The sequence below is a fragment of the Pholcus phalangioides genome, unplaced genomic scaffold, assembly GCF_987345545.1.
Source record: "Pholcus phalangioides strain wild (caught in Gottingen) unplaced genomic scaffold, Ppha-v1.0 ptg000028l_1, whole genome shotgun sequence".
Classification (NCBI taxonomy): Eukaryota; Metazoa; Arthropoda; class Arachnida; order Araneae; family Pholcidae; genus Pholcus; species Pholcus phalangioides.
Genome location: NW_028301618.1, coordinates 6,978,471 through 6,999,675, shown reverse-complemented (window position 1 = coordinate 6,999,675; position 21,205 = coordinate 6,978,471). Strand labels below are relative to the sequence as shown.

At 41.5% G+C, this 21,205-nt stretch overlaps 1 protein-coding gene across 1 annotated transcript; it reads right to left on the bottom strand.

Annotated features, from left to right (window-relative positions):
• Nucleotides 1-1,711: 1,711 nt before the first annotated feature.
• On the bottom strand, nucleotides 1,712-20,937 carry LOC149067861 (epoxide hydrolase 1-like). Its single transcript, XM_089251993.1, has 8 exons — nucleotides 20,662-20,937; nucleotides 19,081-19,231; nucleotides 6,819-7,120; nucleotides 6,571-6,739; nucleotides 3,184-3,316; nucleotides 2,778-2,980; nucleotides 2,161-2,395; nucleotides 1,712-2,046 (listed from the first exon to the last, which is right to left on the bottom strand). The coding sequence occupies exons 2-8, from the start codon at nucleotides 19,229-19,231 to the stop codon at nucleotides 1,809-1,811; spliced, it is 1,431 nt and encodes a 476-aa protein (XP_089108119.1). The 5' UTR covers nucleotides 20,662-20,937; the 3' UTR covers nucleotides 1,712-1,808.
• Nucleotides 20,938-21,205: the final 268 nt, after the last annotated feature.

Sequence of the window (21,205 nt, the reverse complement as noted above, 5' to 3'; positions counted from 1 at the left end):
TATAATACTGACATCTATCTCTTGACCATTGTATTGCCAACTGCAGGCAATTCATCTATTTACCCATCCCTTCCATGGGAATCTGTGCCTTTTCTGACTTTCTTTGCTTCCTCTCTACTTTTCTTTTCCTTCTTTTTTTTGTACATACCCCCCCCCCCCCCCCCCCCACAGAAAGACGTCTTCCTCCTATATGCTTCAAAAGATCGTAGGGGGTGAACAGATGCAGTATGGTCCGCCACGGCTTTGGCGACTTTTTTTTCCAGCGATAAGTTGCCAAGACCGTCATAATGGGGCTCTAGGTTGCCGTATTTTTGAGCATGTTTTCAGTTCTCACTGGGTGATACCAGATGGCGCTGGCTTCATCAAACAGGATTTTTGTTCACCGCGTTTTTTCAAAAATTCTCAACAGCCGTTGTTCCGTTTCCAGCGCGTCTCTTGGATTATTATTCCTCCCTTCTGTAGCTCAAGTCATTTGGATTATTATCTGGTCAGGTTGTATCATACCGTTTTATTATTTCGTTGTATTTATTACTTATTTATTCATTGCCATGCCTTCTGTCTTATCGGTTTATTATTTAAAATGAACATACAGAATTTTTCACGCCCGGATCCGTTTATTAAAAAAAAGGGTCCGGATTTTAGTTTTAATGCATAGAATATTTATCCCCGGCATTCCTTATGCCCCGATCTGTTTGTTATTAACAAAATGGTCCAGGTGTAATTTTTTTTTAACTGATATTTTTTTCTATTTTTATGCTTGGTTAGGCTGACCATATTTCCTCGAGAGAAATACGGGACATTGGGATTCCAAATACGGGACATCGCCAATTATTGCCAAAAATGACGCCAAAACCGAACAAAGTCACCAAATATTGTTGAAATAACGGAGAAATCACAATGGCGGGATATGCAGCATTACTGCTAATTGCAGTGGGTTAAAATGAATTCCACGAAAAAAATTTTTCACTAAGACAAATGTGGGAGATTCATATACTCATTTATAGTTGCAGTTATCATAATATAATTTATAAGTTGAAAATAATTTCAATCTTCGACTTCAATAAAGAATAAAAATTCAAGTAGGCTTCGTGCAAAATACGGGAAAAACCGGGACACTTTTGCTAAAAAGTCGGGACAGCCAAAAAAACAGAAAATACCGGGAATGTCCCGGGAAATACGGGACGCATGGTCACCCTATGCTTGGGGTTTCTAGTGTTTGGCACCCTGATGATTTTTTTTTTTTCGGCGTCCGTAGTGTCTGACGGCCTTGGCGACTCTTCGTCGGGCCATCAGACATGTTTGGTGCCAAAAATCGCCAAGTGGCGGACCATACGACAGCTGTTCCCAGCTTATTTTAATGGCTCTAAGCGACTTTGATATCATTTCATTGGCGTCTTAAATCAATTATATTATCTTAAGATTTCTCAGACTTTGGATATTCTTTCAAGCAACAATATTCGTGTTCCTGAGAGATATTTTTTCAAGGGTCACACAAGAATAAAAAAGTCGAGAAAGCTGAATAAGAGAAAAATTTCAATCAATAATTAAAAAAAAACAAACACCAATGGATGGAAAAAATCGTATGGTATGCGCATCTTTGTGGATACACCTATAAAGAATGCTAAACTGAACATCTGAATAAACTGTCCTAGCACTGATGATAAATAGTGCACGGCGGTACTTTAATATCAAAATTGTATTTGAACGATCGTAAAAGAGAAACAGATTTAATTTGTTTTCGATACAAAAATAAAATTTTCAACAACATTTAAACAACGGATTAATAAAAACGAAACAATTGGAGTCAATTATTTTTTCTTTTGTTCGCTCTTCTTCCGATCGGCAACGACTTTTTCAACGTCCGCAACGAAATCCCATATTTCGTTCGAGAGGAGCTCGGGTTCTTCCATCGCGGCAAAGTGACCGCCCCTCGGCATGCGTTTGTACCGAACCAAGTCTCTCATGTGATGGGTCAGAAGCGACTTCGGCAGGCAAAGGATTTCGTGCGGGAACATGGCGATGCCGGACGGCACTTTCAAAGGAAGACTGCAGAAATGAAATGGAGAAAGGTTAGCGGGAAAAGACATCTATATTTCGTCTCGAATATCTCGATAGACTTTCAAACAAAATGATCGTTATATGACCTCTAAAGCAACTTACTATTCGAGACCATGGTTTCGGAATTTGGCAGCCATGTTCTCCTTGTAGAAGCGGGTGCTCGAGGCTATGGTTCCAGTGCTCCAGTATATCATGATGTTTGTCAGCAGCTCGTCCAGAGTGAATTTTTCTGTCAGACCTCCATCTGCTTTGGATCGGTAGGCAGGATTAGTTCCTGTAGAGAATTTCTCGAGAATGTATGCAGCCAGCCCGGCAGGGGAATCTGTCAAAGAGGCACCTGGACGTAGGAAAATAAAACGTGTCACTGAGATTCAAGCGGGCTGACAGAAAAGAAACCAATATCAAGGTTGTGAGAAAAGTAAATTGAAACTTACACGTAGCTTAAAAACTATAACTTTGGTTAGTGAATGTAGTAATATAAATCGAGATAATGAATTGAGACCCAAAAAACTTCAATACCAATCCAATGCAAACAGAATGACTTTGAGCCTTTACAATTTCATAAGAAAAAGTAGGAGGCCTGCTTTTGACTGTAACGTATATTTTGTTGCTAGTGTCTATTGTCGTAACACTTCATTCATTCGACTGTCCATCATAAAATAAAGACGGCCCTACACTAATTGGAACATCATAATCCGAAAAAGAATGTATTTCATTACCTATGGTGTCGGGCTTCGTAGCCTGGATGTGAAAATACCCGGATTCCTCAAGGAAGAAGTGCGCGACTTTACTCAGCGGGTATATGGAGTCGTACTCTTCGGGGGTGTAGAACAATGGAGGGTAGACGTAGCCCACGGCATATTTCAGGTATCCGATCAAGCCTAATCTGTCTGCAAACATGTTGAGGTGAACACCCAATACCCTGCAATAGAAAGGTCACATGATTTTTTTGTTTAATTACCAGTTTGATGTGCAGTCAGTTCCCTAGACAAAACATTTTGAGCTGGAAGTCTTGAATTTTTGCTAGTTCGCTATAGATTTGGAGAAAAAAAAAACTGTAACCCTACAACGAGTTCTTATCATGGAACGGATCAACTATTTTATATAAAGATTATATTTATTTACCTGTCAGGGTATACCTTCGATATTACAGAAGCGATTACGCTGCCCCAATCCCCGCCTTGAATATAGTATTTCTTGATTCCGAGACGATCCATCAGTGTGGTGAAAATCTGAGCGGCAGATGCTGCGTTGAAACCTGGAAAAAACGCAATTTTAAGGTAATTTACTTTTTTATTTCCGCACAAGCCACTACTGGAGCAATTAGGCAAATGAGCGTGTTTTGGCAAAAATGTATAAACGTCAGGTTACCGGGCCTGTTACTAGGCTGGGGCAGCCAATGCTCCCGGGGACCCACGAGACGAATGAGGGTCTTCAAAAAAATTTACACTTATTTTGCATAATAAAAGTCTTTTCAAGGGCCCCCCCCCCCCCAAGAAAAAGTCTGCACCGGGTCCAGAGAAGCCACGCTACGGCCCTGCAGGTTATGATCATGGTTTGAGCACCAAGAGGTCATAACAAGTAGGTCAATGTTTTAGGATGTAAAGAAACAAACTCTTAAGAACGCAACATTCACGAGTTCTTTGTCCATCTTTCGTGAGTATCGAGTGGAAAAGATGGAATCGCACAGCATTTTCTTTAATCAAGAACGAGAAAATTCATTGCTTGCACGATACCAGGTCTGCACATTTTCCAGTATTGCAATGAAGCTTCAACAAGAACACTTTCGATTTACAGTGTTTTATCATCCGAAATACCACGATCAGTATGATTAGAAAATCAACTCTTCCGAATTTGGACTTCCCCCTCCCCCATTCAAGTTTGAAGACTCCGATTCCCACCCACCCAATCAGAAGCAGCCACTTCCCATCAGCATCGACACGCCACTTGCTCGACGTCACAACGACGAGGTTGATCCTTCCGCGTCTCCAGCAAAAGCGTCAGTGAACATATAGTCGTTAGAGAAGGTCGTTTCGTCTCCTCACTTGTCAAAAAACCGTAATGAAGATGTCCACCGAAGTGGTGTACTAAATGTCTGCTTCAAGGAGCAGAGAATACGTCATAACAGCCAGAAAGATAATGAAATTTATTATAGTAATAGTTCTAATTTCAACTTCTCCCCCCCCCCAACCAACACGGATTTATACAATCTCTCTCTCTCTACTACCTCTCAATCTGCCCTCTTCACCCCCGACCTTTCGGGAGCCATTGATAAAAACTTACAAACTGATATCGTTTTCTTCGATTTCTCTAAAGCCTTTGATAAAGTTTCCCATAATAAACTTTCTCCTTAAACTCTTATGCCTTGGCCTCAACGTACAATTACTTAATTGGGTGGAGTTTTCTTAAAACATCGTAAACAGTTTATTCATTTTAATGATCATAACTCACCATCCGCCCCCGTAAAGTCTGGGAGCCCTCAAGGATCGGGCCTCTCCCCGTTACTTTTCTTAATTTACATCAACGACTGAATCCCTCAACTGCACAACTAGATTATTAGCTGATGACTGTGTAATTTACCGTATCATTCACCATGAATCTGATCAAGAACTTCTCCAACATAACCTGGCTTCCATCGCGGACTGGTGTTCTTTATGGCAAATGCCAATCAATATCTCAAAAACGGTTCACACATGAAAGTTACCCGTAAATTACTTCCTCTTGAATACTCGTACTCGATCAATAATTTAACGCTATCCCATGTTTCCTCAAATGAAATATACCTCGGTGTCATCATCTCAGCCGACCTACGTTGGAACAAACATGTTGATTACGTTTAACAAACTTTTCTTCCTCCGCCGCAATCTTAAACACTCCACTCGGGATATCAGACTACTCTGTTACCAAACGTTCTTTCCCACGCCACTGAGATCTGGGACCCCCTACACCTCCAGTGATATAGACAATCTCGAATCAATCCAAAATAAATCCACCGGATTTGCTCACGACTGCTGGTCATCTTTCGTTTCTGTGTCCGAACTTAAAAACGAACTTCATATCCTCTCTTTCTCTACTCTTCGTCTCGTTTCTCGATTAACATTGTTATATAAAATTTTCCATGGTCAATTCAACAGATACCCTCTTGTATCTTAGCCAAACCATCCCACATCTCTCGAACTGCTTTAAATGCAGCTTCTTTCCATTAGTGAATGGAACAAACTCCCAAGCTCTATTGTCGAATCCCCCACTATCACTAGTTTTTTGTCCAATATCAAACAATATCTTTGTCATTTTCAATCGCATCCTCTTGTATAGCCTCCAGGGCCAACAATATTGTACAAATAAATAAATGAACTTGTAGATAATATTAAGCCGGGTTTTCCTAGGAGTAGAACTTTTGGCACCGTATGCAGCGTGAAAACGCTGATTGGTTAAAAACCTGAAATTCTGGTTTTTTTTAACCAATCAGCGTTTTCACGCTACGCGCGCTGTAGAAAACTGCTCCTAGGAAAACCTGGCTTTAAGTTCTAAAGGTCTTTTTTCAAAAAAAACCAACAACATTGTAGTTTAGTATACAAATGCCATTTTTGCAGAAATCATTTTATTTTTGAAACAGTATTGAAATTTACCGTCGATAAAAAGATCAGAACGCCAGTAGTCACATATATGTAGGATGACCATACGGCCCGCATTTCATGGGAATTTCATTATTTTCATGTAATTTTGCAGTTCCGACTTTTTCACAAAAACCGACCTTACAGTTTTCCATGTTATTGTCATGTTAAGTTTCTTTTTTATCCATACACGTCTTTTCTCTATAAATTTAATTCATTTAAACCTACTGTTTCAGCTCAATGGTGCCTCATTTTCTGCCTTTGGTAACTTCTTTTGGTAGTTTCAGCAGTAAATGGCAACTTTGCTTAAACCTTTTAGCATCATTTTTGGCGATAATATGGGGAGGGGGGTGGGATTTTCCAATAATTTAAACGAGGGAAATATGGGCAACCTTCATATATGCAACAGGCATTCATTAATTCAATAGCTTAAAATATTTATGAAGCAATATCTTCAGCGCAATGTTTTGCAACCAGATTTTCGGCAACATCAAAAAGATGTTTTTTTCAGAGCATCAAAACATCAAAAGATGTTTTCACAGGTATGAGTGACCATATGTCCTGGTTTGAACATTGTCTGGGAACATCGTTGTTGCTCTACTCATTTTCGCACGAACGGAACGTCAGCACTCATACGCATTTGAAAATTATTTTTTTCCAAGGACTGCAAGATTTTTCAGGGACTTTTGAAGACATGAAAATGTACTTTTTTCCCCTTCAAGGATTTTTAAGGACTGTACGAACCCTGACCTTTGCCCTGCTGTTGACTTTTTGTAATGCAATTATTTTATTAATTAATTAATTTTTTGTTTGTTATTGAAAATGAAAGAACATTTCAAAAATAAGCACTTTTTTGCTCCCAATGGCATACAAAAAATATATAGAGATATTTCGTTACCAGCTTTATGAGGAGCTTCAGAGAAACCATATCCAGGTATAGACGGGCAAATGACCTCAAATGCATAATCCCTCGAATCCTTTGGCGTCGTCAGCTTTTGGAGAATTTTGGTGAATTCCGCAATCGATCCCGGCCAGCCATGGATCAGCAAGAGAGGCACGACTCTGAGCTGCAAGTGCGACAGAACTGAGATTGTGAGACATGTCAAATGTTAAGTAAAGACAAAGCGAAAATAGCCAAAGAATTACTTTTTTGCCTTTAAGCTGAGGCTTCTCGTGGATGAAATGGACGTCGATCCCGGCAATCTGAGTCTTGAAATGGCTGAACTTATTCAGCATCTTCTCTTGCTTCTTCCAGTCGAACTTTGTCCTCCAATGCTGGACAACAGTCTTCAGGACAGAAGCGTGAAAGCCGTATTCGAAGGCGACGTCGTCCAAGGGCTCCACGAAACGAGTTCTGTCGAGTCGAGTTTTGAGGTCCTCCAGGGTGTGGTTGTCGATGTTTATCTGAAACTTCTTGATCGCAGGATCGTCTTTCGGAATTTTGCCATCTTAAAAAAATAATGCAAAAAGTTTCAAGTCTGCCGAATGCATATCTGTAATAGAATCGGCATTTTGAGAGAAATCATGATTTTCATAATTACAGCTCCGTTTGTTACTGGCATATTTAATGTATTTTAGTAGGATTTTGAAACATACTTGTGATTCTTGTAAATGTAGCCTTAAATTCTATGACAGAACGGCTACCTGAAGACAGCAGAACCTTCCTGCTTAGGTTTTCACACCATTAAAAGGTCTATAAGAACTTCATCCTCTTTAATATCACGCTTGATCTAGAATCAAGTGTACGCGAATTCTCTCTAGGCGAAGGTTGTCCATAGACCCAGGGAGAAACAATATTTGAACCAGGGCTGGACAAATCACAGATGCCAGGTCCTCATAGCTACTAAAAATTTGGATTGGCACCTAAAAATTTCTGTACGTGGTTACTAAATTGGAATCAAGACAACACAAAATGTTTGGAATTCATATTCAGTGTATCTATCAACATGGGAGGAGGCTGCCATGTCCTGGAAAAGTTTAAAAAAATCAAATATTATTTTGAACCTGTTTCCTCTTCGAAAAACGTTTCCGGTTCCTAAAAATTTGTTCCTGGCGCCTAGACTTGTTTGTGATTCGTGAAGCCCTTATTTGAACCACAAATTATCCAGAAAAAAAAAAATTACACAAATTATCCAGCAAATGTGGGAGGCAGGGCGTTATTAAGGTCCTAGTTCAGAAACAACGTAAGGGGATAATAACACTGGTAAACAAAATTTCACTTTTTTCGTGTTTCTTTGATCAAATAGGGGCATCCTTATAGTATTTTTCCCACTGATTCCGAATCTGCTTTCAGAATTTGTGTGTCAGACATAGCTTTTGAATAACACGCGTTTAAAATGTTTAAAAACGTATATTTGTAGCTTAAATTCTAGTATTAATGGCAGTTCAAAAGGTGTTTTTACATGATTTTCTTCTGTATTTTGCAGCGGGAATATCTCTTTTTAATGTCTAACAGTAATCGGCCAGCACGTTTGGGCTCAACTTGCCTTGATAATGCGATTACATGATGGATATGTCCTGGTGGAATCGCTCACCGTGCTCGTCGCTGACATCACCTAGGTCTCCTGGGAAAAAATCCAAATGTGAATGAAGAAAATGTATCTTCAGTGACATATTGCAACCAAGAGCTTTATGTAGTTCTGAAGTAATTCCTACACAAGGTCCTTATATTTGTCCGTCTCGTTATTTCCAAGAAAGTTCTGGACCACTTTCTTGAATGACTCCCATGCTGGTGTTTCTTGCTTATTCAGGGTGGCATCGAACTCAGCACTGTTCATTAATTCTCGAATTTGAGGGCCAACGAATATGCCTTAATTGATTTTAGCGCCACTGACCCGTGGAAGTTTGTTTTTTAGAAAGCTAAAACCGTCGCCGTTTCAATTCATTCCTTTAACAAAATTTTTCATCAATCCCAGTTTAATGTGTAGAGGTGGCAGGTAGACTTTCTGAGGATCCACCAGGGGCTGACTGACGACATTTTTGGTTCCCGGAACGAGCTTTCTTCTGGGTGGCCATTGTTTTTTAACATAATAGTTTTGTCTATCTCTGCTGTCCCACAAACACAAGAAACAGCAAAATTTGGTATATCCTAGTTGAAGACCGAGTACAAGGGCAATGACTTTCAAATCTCCGCAAAAGTGCAGGCATGTCTCTCATACTGAACCATCCGTAATGAAACTTTCATGTCTCCTTCATGTGATGGGAATGGAGGGGTTTTCGTTGCCATTGTGCAAAAGTACTGCTTTCACTATTGGCATTGAAAAGCTGTCTTACGCCTATATATGTAACTCTACAGACAACGTTCAAAATTTTACCAATTCACGGTTTTTCTTCATTCCATCCTGTTTCCTTGCAAACACCTCAACGGTATTATACTTGAAACCTTGTCAATGGACAGCCAAGTGAAAACTGGAGCCACGAATTACAAGAGATCAAAGAATGACACATTTTACGGCTACAAAGCCCAACATTAGTCATATACAGGGTGGGCGAAAAGTCCGTGTAGGAACTTTAAAAATTCATAAAAAGCGGAAAAATAACCGAAGTAAAAAACGGTTTGTGCAAGGTTAGCATCGCTAGGTTACGGGAATTTTTTTGACAGGAAGAAAAAACAACTAAAACAACAGCCGATAGATGGCGCTGATACGAGTGACTTCGGTGGGAAAAATGCAAATGAGAATATATGAAAGATGCGATCCGCCAAGAGGTGTCATCCGGACCTGCTGCACACTGCCGTTGCTGGATTTGTGACTCGCCTGCAATGTGTTATACCCTGTGGTGTAATAAACCACATTCTGTTCGTTATCTGCGTATCTTTTCTTTGACTTGAGTACGTCAGCGCCACCCATCGGCTGTTTTTTAAGGGTTTTTTTTCCTTGTCTTAAAAAAATTCCCGTGACCTAGCGATGCTAACCTTGCAAACCGTTTTTTTATTTTGGTTATTTTTCCGGTTTTTATGAAATTTTGAAGTTTCTACGGACTTTTTGCCCACCCTGTATATAGTTATCACTAAGATAACAAGTCAATTTTGTTCAAAACGAAAAAAAAATTAACATTTACTACACGACAAATACACATTTTAAATAAGTCACGTTTTCGCAGCTCAAGGACTGGTGTGGTTGACTTTTACTTCACTTCAGCCTCGTCGTCGGAAAATATTCGTCGCCGTGGGTTGCTGTGAGGGGTGAGTCTTCTGATTATGCCGATTTCATTTTTGTTGGGCAGTCAGTGCGCTTGAAAATGGGAAGTAAGACTATGTCGAAACTGTGTTTTTTGCATGGGATTTCTTTTGCCAGCCATCGTGCAGCATGGGACAAGGTATCTAATGCTTATATTTCATTACTTGAATATGATATGAACGCACGTAGTGACGACGACGAGGCCCCTAACGAAACTAGTGTTAGACACGACCTGATAGTCGCCATACTAAAAACTCTCGACGTGCATTCGTCCCGTACGAGACATGCAGAGATTAAATCGTCTTCAAGAGGCGCGTGCAGTGGTAACAATTCTTTCTGTGAACTTATTGAACTGGGCTTTAGGCTCGTAAACTTTGAAGTTGATTATGACAAATACGAAATTGAGGATGCTATGATATGGAAACTGGGTGAAGTGCTCGATGCCGAGGCATCATCTTGTGGTATATTTCGCAAAAACAGCCCTTCTCCCAGTCAATCATCTGACGACGATGCAAATAGCGTCAATGGAAACGGAGGTCAGAAGAAAAAGAAATAAGAAGAAAAAGAAGAGAGATAATGGCCCGAAGGACATTATTTGTGAACCCATTATTGTAGAAAGGTGTGAGGTGCCCCAGGGTACCCTGTGTAATGATGGTTCAAACGAATCCCCACTTGTTAGTGCCTACGCTGTGGCCAGCGCACCAAAGGTCGATTTGGCTAATGCTGTAACAGCCAGTAATGACGTGGTCGCTCCAGCCAATGGGCAAACAGCTACTTGTGACGTCATTGCTACAGCCAATCAGGACTCAACCAGCAATAAGACGCGCAGGAGCGATGTCACTAAAGCTATACTATCAACAAGTACCGTAGGAAATGCGGGAAATACAGGACAAAATATCGGAAACTCTGGAAATAAGTCAAAAAATGAAGAAATTGATGATCCAGACCCTGATAATCCTAATCAATGGAGAGAAGTCTCTCATAAGAAAGTTCGCATTCCCCCATTGACTCTTACCAAGTATGGGAACTGGATGGAATTGCTGCAAAAAATTAAAAGCACCTGCCAAGAGACTTTTTCGGCAAAAACAGCCGGTAAAAATATGATGTTTTTGAACTGTGAAAATGACCACCGTGCGATTACAAAAATGTTCGATGCGAATAACATAAAGTATAGCACATACATGCTCCATTCAGATAAGACAATAAAAGTGGTTATCAAGGACTTAGAAAGAAACACCCCCTGTGAAGTGATCAAAGAGTCGCTGGAAGCCGAGGGCTTCGAAATCATAAATGTTGCTCAGTTAAAAAGCCATAGAGGACAGGGCCCTGACAGAATAGTAGTACCAATTCCGATTTGGCTAGTGGAAATGCCCCGAAAAAATCGGAGTAAGGAAATTTATAAATTGACTTCTTTGAACTACATCAGAATTCGAGTTGAGATGTATAGAAAACGCCAGGGTGTGGTCCAGTGTTTCAATTGTCAGGCCTGGCGACATACATCGAAGTCATGTCATAATGATCCACGCTGTGTCAAGTGTCCAGGGGAACATCACTCCTCTGAATGCAGTCTGAAGCGGGGTGAGCAAGACCCGATATGCACCAACTGTGGAGGAAAACACAGTGCAAATTATAGAGGCTGTTTATCGTGCCCCACTAGCAAAGGCAGAATGGCCAGAAATGAAAACATGACAAGACGTCCAGATATACCAACAAACAGACCAAATATTGGTATGCATAATCGTGAAAGTGATAGACAATCCGACAAGTTGAGACCAAGTCACAAATCTCAATATAAATCTCAAGATGACCATGATGATGACTGCTCAAGCGTCAGTTCAGCTAGAGGCTGGCCCAAAGGATGGAAGGGAAGGTTCAACGAACCTAAAAGGACTTCTACTGTACCAACGGCCGAGGCAGTGCCAACTCATGATGACGAGAGTGCCGTGGTTCAGCGGGCTACCGACGAGATGGTGCCTTTTGCCAAAATACTGAGGTCCCCTCCTCGACGAAGTGAATCACCGGCAACAGCTGTTAGAGACGTGCAGGTCTCCAAAGCAGCTTCCAATAGCAGTAAAGTAAACTGCAATGTGGTGAAACCAACAGCTTCGAATCAACGATCTGACATGTGTGGTGGCAACCGTGTGGAAAAAGAACCCACGAAAATAGCAAATAACGATATCAATATGAACTCTAATAGTATAATTTTCCCGATTCAACAACTAATATCTATTACGAAGGACTGCTTTCTGAAAATCCTCAGAGCTACTTCAAACGAGGAGAAAATAGAAATCTTCTTCAACTGTTTTCTAACTGCAGCTGAACACTTATTTGCTTCAACACTCACAAATGCCTAGTACACCAAATGTTGTGTTGCATAACATGAAGATCATGGCTTGGAATGCCCAAAGCTTGGTCTCTAGCATGACTGAGTTCAGGGACATCCTTGACACTGAGGGTGTTCATTTGGCACTGGTGGGGGAAACTTGGCTTCGTCCTTATCACACTGCCAAAGTAGCAAATTATGACTGTATCAGACAGGATAGAAGCTTTGGTCCAGGAGGAGGAGTAGCTATATATGTAAAGCGACACATTAATTATGATATTATTCAGCTACCTCCCTCGACACAATGTGAGGTAATAGCAATAGAGATCTACGTAAACAATCAAAAAATTAGGATAGGAGTGTGCTATAAACCTCCGAGAAATACTATAGACATTCCACTTTTTAACGAATTTTTCAATTGTCAGTACCCAGTGATAATGTGTGGCGACATGAATGCTAAATCCTTTCTGTGGAACTCGTACTCTACAAACACCCAAGGCAGGGTGCTCGAAAATTTTTGTATCAGAAAGAGCATTCAACCTTATGCGCCATACACTCCAACTCATTTTCCTGACCAGGCTGGCCAGTCACTAGATATTCTTGACATAGCGCTTGCTAAGAACCTTACATTTGCTATGTCGGTTCACGTTCAACCTGCCACGGATTCTGATCACAACCCTATATTTCTGGTAGCGGATTTCAATATTCCTTTTATATGTAAACCGAAGAAAATAGTGATATGGCCATTATTTAAGCGAAAGCTGGCCAGAATCACCTTGCCTTCCTTCACGGGTGGCAATATTGATCAAATTGAATCTGACTTATTGTTTCTCACAGAAACCATCACTAACACTGCTAAGGAATCCACCCGAGATGCTCCCACTAATAATCCACTGGGTATTCCTCGCTGGATTAAGGAACGCATCAAATTAAAAAACAAATTTAGGAGGAAATGGCAAAGAACGTTAAATCCGTACTACCAAGATGGATACAGATCTATAAAAAGAGAAGTATCTAGAGAAATCAAAGAATTTATGAGTGAGCGTTACTTCAGCTTTTTACGTGAGGCAAATTGTGCTGATGGCACGTTATACAAAGTGTATAAAACATGTAAGCCCACTTATTCGAGGATTCCTCCTATTGTCGGCACAAACAGAACAGTATATAGTGACAGTGATAAAGCGGAAGTATTTGCTGACACATATGAGAGACAGTTCTCTCCATGTGATAACACTCCTCCTCAGCTTATTGCCAGTGTTGACAGAGAAGTTCAAGTATTCTTTAGGGATATTCCCCCAGAACAACCCTCTGCTTTATTTCCTACGAACACTGAAGAAGTAACAAACATTATCAAAAACCTCAAAAAGAAAAAAGCACCTGGTCAGGACACCATCACCAACAACACTATCAAGAATCTCCCCGAAAATATGGTTCGCCAGCTGGTCAACATATTCAACGAATTACTTCGTACAAACCACTTTCCGGCAGAATGGAAACTCGCTAAAGGTCGCTCGGTCATCCCCAAAGCTGGACATGACCTACACTATCCACAGAATTGGCGCCCAATCTCACTTCTCAGTTCATTAGGGAAACTTTTTGAGAGAGTGGTAGCCATCAGACTACACAAATTTGTAGAGGACAATAACATTATCGGTCCAGAGCAGCACGGTTTCCGCAGCAAGCACTCGACCACCACTCAATTATTGCGGTTCGTAGAACGAATTCAAGAAGCCAAAATTTATAAAGACACTGCAGCAGTAGCCTTTTTCGATTTAAAGAAATCTTTTGATAAAGTTTGGCACAATGGGCTGCTGTTTAAGATGATTCGCATGGGAATGCCGTATAACATCATCAAATTTGTGAGCAATTATCTCGACTCGCGCTCTTTCCGAGTACAGATAAATGACTCAATATCTAATTCTAGACAGATTCGTTCATCAATAGCTCAGGGAAGTGTGTTAGGTCCTATCCTACACAATTTTCATATGAATGACTTCCCAGTTGCCCCTAAGGGTTTCACCGCTCTTTATGCCGACGATAGTGCCCTTTGTTACACAGATAGGGACCCTGGCAAGGCCCTTTCAAACTTGCAAGAAATGGTAAGATTGGTCGAGCGCTGGTGTGTGCGAACCCGTGTTGAACTGAATGCAGATAAAACCAAATTCATGTGGTTCACTAACAAGTCCTCATTACCACAACAATCACACATAGAGGTACAAGGAGTTATAATCAACCCAGTCATTCACAATAAATATTTGGGGGTGATAATGGACAAGAGATTCAGTTTCTCCCGGCAGTGTGTTGATGCCATCCGTAGGGCGACCGTGGCCTCGGTCATGCTCAACAGACTAAGCCACAGGCACTCAAGTCTTTCAATTCGAAATAAAATTATTCTGTATAAGATGGCAATTAGACCGATTCTTCTGTATGCTGCGCCTGTCTGGTTGCTCTCGAAGAAAATGAATATCATCGCTCTGGAGAGATTTCAGAACAAGACTCTGAGGAGATACACCGGACTACCTTGGTACGTTAGAAACGTTAATATCAGACGTGATTCCGGAGTGGCTGATGTAACGTCATATGCAAAGAAACTGGCAAAGAACTTATTTGATAAATTGAACGATTCTGAATTTCCACACCTTGCGGAGATTTCATCATACGACAGTAGACACAAAGCACGATTAAAAAGACCAAAAAAATTTTCTACACATGCCTCGACCTGTGTTGCCAGGTCTATGAAGATTTGAAAACTTTTGAAAAAAAAAAACCCTTGGGTCTCAGGTGAACCTACGTCTTCACCCACCTTATTAGAATCTAACTATCATTGCAAAGCGCACTACTGCACAGGAATTGGCAGAGTCATGATGAAGGGGGTTTGATGGATTATAACTATCCATTGGAACCCCGTTTCACCAATTACGGTTTTCGGTTTACTACACGAGTGACAAGGTGTTGTTTTAATTAGTCTCGGTAAAGAAAAATAATTAATATACGCTCAATTTTCTTCCTATTGCACTTAAAATTACAGCTTCTGCTATTCTAAGTACAGTAAAATCTTCATATAACGATATTCTGGGGGACTAAGAAAAAAATATCGCGTTGTAGAGGGATTTTATCGTTATATTGTGTGAGGCGGAAGTTCAACATTAGACTACAGCTATTTCCACAGACAAGAGGAGGAATTTATCGTTATATCGAGCGCCATCTTTGTAGTTAGAAATCCCAGTCGTTGTGGTGTTGAAACAATGGAAGATTAGTTTCGAAAGATACAAAACAAATTGATAATCAATACAGAAATAGAAGTCATATTTATGATAAATTCCCACAAAATAAGATAAGCATGAAAGGGGACGAGGGTTCCGATGCACTCGTATCACTGGTATACAATAGAGGCTTATCTGCCGACTGATAATTATGCCATCAAAAGCCTGACACTCAAGCGATGGAAAGAAAAATGAAAATGCAGTTTTCGAGAAGAGATAAGAGATTGCGATTTTCCCTCTCCAACGTAGCTATAAAGCTATGCAGGGCCACGTGTAGAACGGTGGTCCCCGACCTGGTACCATACAGTTCCCCCTCGGGCCATCAGAATGTTCTAAAAAAATGTAAAAGTAGAGAGCCATGGAAAAAAGGATCAACGAGGGCACAGAGAGCTTCAAAAAATAATTTTGAAGATGTGAATACGGTAGAGTCTCGCTTATCCGACATAAACGGGCCGGCAGAACGTTGGATAAATGAAAATGTCGGTTAATAGGGAGGTGTTAAGAAACAGCTTAGGGGGGTCATTAAAGTATTAAGTCATCATCGATGGGGGGTGGGGGGAGGTTTCCGATTTGCTGACTTTTGATGACAAGGGGGGAGGGGGGGTTTGGATAATGCTTACGTCATCGACCACCCTTTATGAAAATATGAGTTGTGATTCAGAGGGCAGAGCTGATGATGAAATTTTGCAGGACAAGAGGGGGGGGGGGTCAAAAATGGCTAAAAATTTGCTTACGTAATACTTGAACGGCCCCTTAGTGATAATTTTACACATTACGAACCTAATAACCATGTCGTACAACAAAACAGAAAAAAAAATTTTTTTTGCAAAAAAATTTAAGTAGAATATTCTGCAACTGTAAGTTGCAGAATTTTACATCATATATATATATATATATATGTATATATATATATATATATATATATATATATATATGAGCTTCTCTCCTACCTTTTTTCCCCAAAAAGTTGTCATGCCGGTAATTACCACCAAACCGACCCCCCAATCTTACACATGTGAACGGGGCTATTATGTCGATTCCTGTAGCTTCTTGTTGTTGCTCAATGTGTTTAATTGCAACTCCGTCGTTATGCGAAATTCTGAGAGGCTCGCCAACTGGTGTTTGATCTCGACTTTCAATTTAGTTGTCATCGCAATTCACAAGAGTGACAAATTTCTTCACCAGTCATTCCATACTGATCATTATCCTTCGTCATAGTGTAGACGGGCGCGCCACTGTACAGTCGGGGGGGGGGGGGGTCAACAAAAAATAGGCTACGCTTAAGCTAGCAGCTTGCGATTTTTGTTGCCGATCGATGCGTTTTTTTTAAGTGGGACGTCGGATAAATACGGAATGTCGAATAAGCGAAGGTCGGATAAAAGAGACTCCACTGTAAATTAAACAGATGAGGGGAATAAACGGGCGCGATGTTTTTTTAGGATTCGGTACAACCTGCTCAAGAAGGCGGCCGAGGCAGCTCTTCACATTTATAAATTTTTTTTTGATCTTCAGTCTGATTTAATGAATCAGTTAGATCTGACATTTTAATTCGCTTGATTGATGAACACGTGATCCCTATTGACCAATTAGAAGGTAGCAGCATCTCTATCAAAGTGCTCGTAATCTACACTGCTCAAAACAATTAGGTGAGCACATGGTTTTAACAAAATTACGCAAAGATGTATACCGATAAGTAACATAAAATGAATCATCCATAATTTAAAGCCTAGCAGGAAACGGAAGAAGAAAACTTCATATGCAAATCAAAGTTCATGACGTCAAAAACCAGAAAAAGGAGATAAGGGCAGAAATCGGGATGTTGCAGAAACGTCTGTTTTACTGCCGTAACTGTGAAATTCGATTGCGCAGTATTTGTTTTTGAGACAAGGTGACTTGAGGATGTCTCAACAACGTGATTCACCGGAATCCATGGCATGGCGTGTTATAGGCAGACTGGAATCCGGGCAAACACAACGTAGTGTCGCTGTTGGAGTCGCCAGAAGTGTTGTTGCAAGGCTGTGGAATCGATTCCAAGAAACAGGAAATGTTAGACGTCGACCAGGGCAAGGTCAGCCACGCGCCACTATAGCAACTGATGACCGGTATATACGGTTAACAGCCCGTCGAAACAGAACAGAGAATGCTACGCAGCTGCGAAGACGGTTGCTCTTGGCAACAGGACGAAGGGTGTCCAGCCAATCATTACGTAATCGGCTTCATGAGGGAGGGCTCTATGCACGTAGGCCAATGGTCTGCATTCCGTTGACCCCACGCAACCGTGCGGCCCGAAGAAGATGGGCTGCTGAACATCGAGATTGTGAGCAACATGATTGGAGCCAAGTGCTGTTTACAGACGAGTCCCGATTCAGTCTGGAGTGTGACACTCGACGTGTTCTGGTATGGAGGGACAGGGGCACTCAAAATAACCCCGCATTCGTTCGTGAAAGGTCACAATACAGACGAGCTGGTTGGATGGTATGGGGTGGAATCAGCATAGGCGGACGTACGGACCTGCATATCATTCGGAATGGCACTTTGACGGCCCGAAGGTATGCAGACGAGATACTGCGACCTCATGTCATCCCTTACGCTGGAGCCATTGGAGATTCCTTTGTTTTCCAGGATGATAATGCCCGACCGCATAGAGCTCGTCTGGTGGAGAACATGCTTGAAGCTGAAACAATACAGCGTATGGAATGGCCAGCGTGCTCTCCTGACCTGAATCCAATCGAGCATGTTTGGGACATGCTCGGACGACGCATTGCTGCGCGACCAAGGCCGCCTGTTACTGTCCGAGACCTGCAGATTGCACTTCTTGAGGAGTGGAACAGTATTCCCCAAAGTCTGATCGATAACCTCATCGCATCCATGGCAAACAGGTGTGCAGCAGTCTTAGCTGTTCGAGGAGACCACACTCCCTATTAAAACTCATGCATCATGTCTAAACAGTACTTTTTTTTATCGTTTACATGTAACCAAATTGTTGCCCTAAATCATCTTTTCATGTTTTTTCCATATTTTCAAAGAATTAAAGCTTAATTCCAAATTTTTTTACGTCTTTTTTCTGTATTGCGCATTGATACGCGTGTACTATCCATTGTATGCCAATACGTGGCTGTCTCGCACGGTTTTCTTCACTTTTTTGCTTGCTCCCCTAATTGTTTTGAGCAGTGTAGGTGTGTGTGTTACAAATTTCTTGGCGGGAACTTCTAGCGAAGGGAGGTCCGGCTCTCTTGTTTTTGCCGGACCGCGTAATTTCAGCAATATTTGGCGTCATTCTTGGCGATAATTGGCGATGTCCCGTATATGGAATCCAAATTTCCCGTATTTCTCTCGAGGAAATATGGTCATCCTAATTATTACCCTATATCTTTGACTGGAAGTTCAGAAAATTTTCTATTACACTATAAAAGTTTAGTGAAAAAGTCTTTTTATAAAACTTGAAAAATGCAGCCAATAAGGTCGCCGGTTGCATTTTCTAGAACGTAGCCAATAACCTTATTGGTTAGATTTTTCAAGTTTTATAAAAGGGATTTTATCAAACTTTTATAGTGTAATACCGGCCTAACTGATAGGAAACGTATAAGTGAGAGGGTACATAATCGGTGAGAGATCACAGTGTAAAAGTTTTAATAATAATTCACCTGTGATTTTCCCTTTCCCGAAGTACTCCGGCTGTAATTTCGGAGGATCGGCGTCTACGAACAGCATCTGGAGACTCGGACAATAATACACTATGGCGCTGGTCAGACCTCCAACGACCAGGAAGAAGAGCAGCAGTGACTTCAGACCCATCTGTGAAAAAGGGGGGGAGCAACAAACATTTAATTAGGAGCTATTTTCCTGTAAGCCACATATGCTCGAATAAATATAATGTGTTAAACCACACATGCATATTGTCCATATTCCCCTGCGGAACTTCTGGCGAATTGTTGTACATATTGGAATGTGCGTGTGAGTGTCGTGAACCTAACGTAAAGTTTGTTTCGGGTTTTTTATTAATGCTTGCGCTGCCCTCTGCCATCAATACAGTCAAATCTCGACAAGTCGAATGTGCAGCAGCCGACAAAAAACAAATCTATATCTGTAACAAACGTTTTCTGTGTGTGTGCGTGTATTGTTCTCTATACATATCGTATTTTTGAAATATATGGCGTCCATATTCTCAGCCACCTCGTTGGGCCTGTTGTGGCCTGGTATTTGTATTTGTACACAATTTTTGCCGCAACTCTCCCATTTTAGTCTAATTTCCTTAACGCGCGCATTCATCGCCCTCGTGCTACAACCCACTTTCCCTCCCTCCTGCCCTTGTAAACACGCCTGTGTCTAAGTCACTCGAGGAAATGCTGGTCCCTCGCTTTCTACGTCACTCTTTTTGGTGATTAACATGCTTGTACATGGTCTAGGTCAGTTAGGTACAGGGTCATGGTCTAGGTGAGTGTGGTTCACCATTCCATTTTTTACCCATTTATTTCATATCAGTCAAGTGTATGATAGGGCCTTCCACTCACAAAAACGAAACCAAAAAGGGCCGTCAGCTTCCAAAGGTTGAAAAGGTTCTCTAGGTCGCTCACTGACCTGGTCCCTCGCTTCCTAGGTCACCCTTTTGGTTGCTATATTGCGATTTACTGCCGTTAATGAGTCGCATTGAAAATTTTTTAGCCACCCCAGAATAAAATCCCTCGTTGTGGCACTGAGCATGAGATCTAATTATCATGGGAATAGGTGTACGCAGGATTTTCTCAAGGTGGGGGGGGGGGTCACTTTTTTTCTCCTATAGGGCGGGGGTTGGGTTTTTTCCTGGAAAATTACACTATAATCTCGGCTCGGGGGTGGGGGGGAGGTTATAACCACTTCGCGTACGCAAAGAGAGGGGGTTATAACCCGACCATCCCCGCTTTGCGTACGCCAATGATCATGGGAGGGGAGCATTGTCGTATCCTGGCAGGCCCCTATTATTTTTGAGGCAGCCCTGATTTTCGTAGGGGTGGGGGTTATGGTTCCTCTTCCCATACATGGCCCCCACATCCTGTAGCGGGGCCCCTCGGTCAGACTTTTAACGGAACCCCTTCTGTAGTTTATAGGGTGAAAAAGTAAAAAAATTATAACCGTCTCGGGCCCCAGGGCTAGAGCCTTGTCAGCCCCCCCTATAGCCCCCCCATGGGGGGGGGGGCATGCTCCCCATAGCGAATGATGCGAGATAGCAATCATTAATTCTGACTTACCTTTGGTAACTTTGTCGGGAGCAAGTGGTAATGTGTATACTTCCTCGAAAGTGCCTCAAAGAAGAACGCCCTGTCGAGATGGGCCTCAATCAATCACTGACTGCGGGGGGGGGGGGGTGGGGGTGGAAGAGAGGGGATTTAATGCATTTGCAGTGAGAGATAGTGATTGACAACGACACGGGGGGGGGGGGAATAAGCAATAACGCTCATATCATCAACATACGAAGCCAGTCGGTGTGGCGATTATCAGCTGCGCAAGGCCAAACTTACGATAACAACATCGTAAATCCACCGCTTCTCCACCGAAATGTTACGACAAAATCTGCAGAAGATCATCACAGAGTTCAAGAATTCAACGATTTTGTTGCCGCACCATCACGATGAGATCGTGAGCTGTATCTAAAATATAATAAACTTGCGATTTTCATCGTTTGAATTAATGTAAAATTACCAGGAAGTTGCGAGTTTTTTTATTTTTGGCCTTGATTTTTTCAAGAAGGAAAAAAAAAAAACCCTGATGAGATGGAGAGGGAAATAACAGCGT

Bases quoted from the DNA above. Each gene is read 5' to 3' on its own strand.
- LOC149067861 (XM_089251993.1), bottom strand. From the start codon at position 19,231: ATGGGTCTGAAGTCACTGCTGCTCTTCTTCCTGGTCGTTGGAGGTCTG. The intron at 6,740-6,818 runs GTAATTCTTTGG...TCGCACTTGCAG, and splicing joins CTCAGCTTAAAGGCAAAAAA to CTCAGAGTCGTGCCTCTCTT. The intron at 3,317-6,570 runs GTAACGAAATAT...CGTTTTTTCCAG, and splicing joins TGAAGCTCCTCATAAAGCTG to GTTTCAACGCAGCATCTGCC.